General features: G+C 39.7%; 1 protein-coding gene across 1 annotated transcript; it reads right to left on the reverse strand.

The window, feature by feature from the left end:
• Window positions 1-506: 506 nt before the first annotated feature.
• On the reverse strand, window positions 507-5,070 carry foxi3a (forkhead box I3a). Its single transcript, XM_051092404.1, has 2 exons — window positions 1,556-5,070; window positions 507-1,451 (listed from the first exon to the last, which is right to left on the reverse strand). Exons 1-2 carry the CDS (start codon window positions 2,106-2,108, stop codon window positions 949-951), a joined length of 1,056 nt encoding a protein of 351 aa, XP_050948361.1. The 5' UTR covers window positions 2,109-5,070; the 3' UTR covers window positions 507-948.
• Window positions 5,071-5,222: the final 152 nt, after the last annotated feature.

Raw genomic sequence — 5,222 nt, forward strand, 5'->3', positions numbered from 1 at the left:
ATAAATACTAGGCCTATATAATTATTGTTTGTATTAACTAATGTAGTTAACACTTCACAATAAGGTGACATTTGTTAACATTAATGTATTAACTAACACAAATGAACAATACATTTATTACACCATTTATTATGCTTTGTTAATGTTAGTTAATAAAAATACTCTTTAATTGTTTGTTCATGTTAGTTCACAGTGCATTAACTAATGTTAATAAACACAACTTGTGATTTTAATAATGCATTAGTAGATTAATAAATGCTGTAGATGTATTGTTTATTCTTAACTAACTAATGTTAACAAATGAAACTTTATTATAAAGTGTTACCCTATTTTTTAAGTTTAAACTTTTCATCTAATATTTATTTCTTGTTTTATGCATTTCAATGAACAAAAATGACTTGTAATAGTTTTAGTTAACAATAAAAACACTTTTGTTGAACTACTCCTTTAACCATAAATATATAACAGCAATAAAGATGGTAGAATTTGTGAATATGCATGTTTATTTTGGCAAATACAATATATATTACAATCACAGAATATATAAAGTGAGCAATACAAAAACATAATATTGAACAATGGACAAATTCATATTTATGTCAAACGTCAGTGCATTTATGTATGTTCTAGGCTTTTAATTTAACAGAATTGAAATGCATTGCAAAAACATAACAAAAAACACAACATAAAAAACGGGACTGGGAGCAGTAGCCCGGGGTGATTACTGTTGTCTTTCAGCTGCAACATGAATTAGATGATGTCAGCAGGTGAGTCTGAGAAGAGCGTGTGAGGGCATTCACACAACCGTCTGATAGCAGGAATCTCCTCTGTGTCCACTCGGACCTGCTGACTCAGGCACTGCACTGGGAACTTGGCTCACGATGCAGGCCGACCGCTCCCTCAAGTGCCTGCGGCCACGATTCATACCTGACGGCGCTACATCCCGTGCTACACCTCTGTTCCCTCCCGCGGATACAGTAAGTCGGAGGATCCCAGCACAGGATAGAGCTGGCTGGTGTACGGAGTGAGCATAGAGTCACTGTAGCTCTCTGTGTACGAAGTAGGCGAAGTGGAGATGTTGGATGGGACGGGAGGAGGGATGTGGGTTTCCCATTGCGGCACGGTAGCGCCCGGAGAGTACGAGCCATACGCCCCAGTCGGAGAAGATCTTTGGCTCAAAGGCAAAGCTAAAGGAGAGCCTGAAGCCACATCACCCATTTGACTTAGAAAGCCATTGAGACACGGAGTTGGATCTGTGGAGAGCGGAGAGTTTCCTCTTTCTGAGGTGTCACTGGGCTCTTTAGGACTCGATAGAGCCGAGTCCGATCCGGAATAGCCTTTTCCCTCTTCTTCGGCCAGAGAGTCAGACTTTCTCTTCCTCTTGCGACGGAAGTTGCCATTGTCGAACATCTTCTCACAGTTTGGGTCAAGAGTCCAGTAGTTGCCTTTACCTGGTAAACAAAAGAAACTTTGTTATTTTGCCAGTTGAATAATGAGCTATATCAAAACTAAAACACAAACAGTTATACAAGAAGAAGTTTAAACATGTTCTAACCTGGATCGCTATCATCTCTGGGTACTTTCATGAAGCAGTCGTTGAGTGAAAGATTATGCCGGATTGAGTTCTGCCAGCTGGCTTTGCTCTTGTTGTAGAAGGGGAAGTTGTCAGCCACATACTGGTAGATTTGGCTGAGAGTGAGGCGACGGTTTGGGGCTCCGTGTATTGCCATCGCAATAAGTGCTGAGTACGAGTACGGAGGCCTTACGAGTTTCATCAGATCTTCTTGGGAAGGCAGGGAGAACCAGCTGAAGCCCCCATCGGAGCCTCCGATCCCGCTTGCTCCTACGTATGGCTTTGGCATCCCATAGTGCTGAGGCCCTCCGCTGAGACACGGAGCTGGATTGAGTCCAGGTCCATTGAACCACAGGTAAGGGTTGGAAGTCTGGCCGGAGTATTCTCCGAAATCGTAAGCGGACGGCAGGGTTTGCTGTGGACTGGGCACAGGCTGAGTGCTGTAGAAGTTGTCACCATACAGGCTGAACTCTTGGGGCTCCTGTCCCATGGTGTGGAACTGGGGTGAGAGGGACTGTGGAACAAATGATGTCATGCTTTCCTCCTTTTTTCTTCTGTTTGTTCTGAGAGAAAACACCTCCTTATGCTCTGCTGCCTCTGTCTAATGCAGGTGGAGTGGTCAGGTGCATCACAACCTGACACCTGTCTCACCTGAGCTATTTATACAAGTTTTGTAACACCCTCTTTGCTCCGATTGGCTGTTACGGTTACACCTCAGCCCTCATTTGTTTGGGGGGTGGTGTGTGTCTGTGCAAGGGGGGTTGATATATCAGTAGATTATCTTGATTAGAGTTAAAGTTGCCTTGCATTACATGAAAATATAAATAATTCTTAACTTTTAAATCATTATACACAACAAAGGACCTTTTGTATGTCACATATGTTGAATGTAAGTAAAATAAAAGGTTTTGGCAAAACAAAAAGTTTTGGCAGTTATAAAGTAGCACAATTTACCTTAATATTTCATACTGTACAAATAGAGTGTTTTAATCTGAGCTATTGCAGTGAAATGGTAAATAAATAAATAAAGGTTAGAATAAGAAATGTTAATTGTGCTGGCAAATTTAATTAACTAATTTTATGATGATACCTATGTGGTTTCAGTGGCATTATAAACAAGATGCACCATGCAGTTGGCTTAATTAATTGTTTACATTTTCAGATCACTTGAAGCACTTGGGGGGGTGAAATGTGCCCCTCATTTCACCCCCCGCCGTTTCACTTGAGATAATGCGAATTCAATTTGAGCCATTCGTGTCTCAATCGCAATTTACATTCTAAAACAAAAACATTCCTCCACGCGCCGATCGAGCGATTCCTCTGCTGTCTCGGAGGCAGTGTTGCCAGGTCCACTTTTTCCCCGCGGAATTGTGATATATTTAACACTATTGCCGCGGGTTGAAGATTTAGCCTTTGGGATGCGAATTTTACTTCGGGAATCCCGCCAAAACTAGGTGACAAATGCGATATTTACCGGTGGAACCCGAGAGTTTTGTTGTGAAAACTTGGCAGCCCTGCTCGGAGGCATAGCCTGATCGCGCGGGATTAAATGAAAGTATGCATGCCTGCCATGGTGCCAACTGTAGTGAACAGATAATTAAAAGCTATATTTAAATACATCCAAACCACCTTTAAAGTGCGCTCACATTTGACATTGTTGGACGAATTTTTCTGAAAGTTTCTCCTGAGGACATGAAAGTTCCTCACACAGATTTTCAAGCTGGTCACGAGAATTCTCTGGTTGACTAACTGAAAACTGCTTGTGTGAAAGTGACTTTGTGTGAACAGTGTTTCATACCACTACTGGCCTAGTTTGCCAACAAAATTTACATCCCTGATAGCACAAGTACATCACGGAGACGTCTATTTGACCTCTACATTTACATCTGCAAGACGTATTATTATTATTTTTAAAGTTTTGGCTCATCTGCAATATGTCTGTATCCTGTTAGATGTCAAATAGATGTTTAGTTGTCTTTAAGATGTCTATGATTTAGAATGTATGTAAAACTGACACCTTAAAGACGTCTGTCAGATGTTTGTACACAGCAGATGCTTTCCAGATCAAGCTATCTTTTAACAAACATCTAACGTTAGACGTACATGTGCTATATGGGATCATATCAAAACAAGACGGGCACACATATTTGATTTGACACAAATTTCGCAAAAATCCTAAAAGATTCCGATCCTAGGCTAAAATCTTAAGTCTTTGATGGGTAGTTTGACATGTTCTAACGACCAAATTTTACCTCAGACGTAATTCTGTCAGTGTCAGAAGATTTGACGTCCGGCAGTGTGACTTCTTATAAGACGAACGTCAAATTGTCTTCGTTTTTCAAGACAAGTCATAATTAGACTTAATGCTAGAGATTTTTCTTCTAACCGTCATAAACTCCGGCGCGGTTAATATTGGCTACTTAATACGCAGGTATTTTAATGTGAAAGGGTTGATAATGTAGAACTCCAGACAAGTGTTCTTCCGCGCACTAGCTTTTAACGCGTCCGGACTGTCCTACAGTCTGACATTAATGACAACTCAGATCCCACAGGGTGGAATCATCATATTCGTACAGTCTGACAAGCAACAATCGTAAAAACTATTAGGCTATAAATCGTGCATTGTGCACCCAGCTTACAACTGCAGTAAGCCTAATGGACAGGTGTGTAACTTAACTCTCTCAAAGCACATGATGTTGGAGGACAAATGGAGTCCTTTTTGAGTTAATCATTTTTGCATCCCAGAGTTAAATGGGTGTCCCACAGAAGCTCAGGAGTGCTGCCATGTCTGCTTACTATTGTTAAAATGTAATTTAGCCTAACCTGATTCATGTTAAGAATTAGGCTTTTTATAGCCTACAGTAGTCAACATTTGAAGTGGTTTCATCAAAGTTGTCCTAAAACCAAAACAATAGCCTTAGGTCAACTTTGATTAACTTTTTTGATCCACTTCAAATGAAGACTACTATATAAATAGCCAGTTCTTAACTAAAACATTTTTAAAATAATTTAGTTAAAAAAATATTTTGGGTTTTATGAGATTTGGCAACATCGCAATAGAATTTATTATTGTCTTAGACCTACTGTAAATCGTTTTCATGTTAGCCTAAATGTATATAAATATTTAGAATCCATGCACCAAAAAAGCACATACATCCACAATTTTCACATGACAATTTTCCAAGAACGAATGCAGCATTATGCAGTCAGGATTTTTATTGCAGCCTGTTGCTTTGACGTCATATGCCAAAGTCATGTAACCAAATATCCTAGTGTACACTGGTGTGTTGTAAGCAGTTTGAGACAGTTTGACAGGCGTAAGAGCATTTAGTGAAACGGTGACCCGCGTCTTCCCTCTAGAAAGTCAGTCCTCAAATTATTAATGGCAGATGAACAGAATGATTTCACAATAAGCGACGAAACACAAATCCTTGTTAGTTAGCGCACTGTAATCCTCAGTTAGTCCATCACGCCACGTATAACGTTCCTCGTAGAATTGGGCTATATAATCTTTATTGCCATGTCAATATACAATTCATATTTCATGATCACACAAATATAACAAATAAACACATTAAAACGTTGAACCATTCAAATAAAAGAGACAAAGAGAATAGTTTGAGAAAATGGTCATAATAGTGATAAAGTA

The sequence above is a fragment of the Labeo rohita genome, chromosome 21, assembly GCF_022985175.1.
Source record: "Labeo rohita strain BAU-BD-2019 chromosome 21, IGBB_LRoh.1.0, whole genome shotgun sequence".
In the NCBI taxonomy this organism is placed as follows: domain Eukaryota; kingdom Metazoa; phylum Chordata; class Actinopteri; order Cypriniformes; family Cyprinidae; genus Labeo; species Labeo rohita.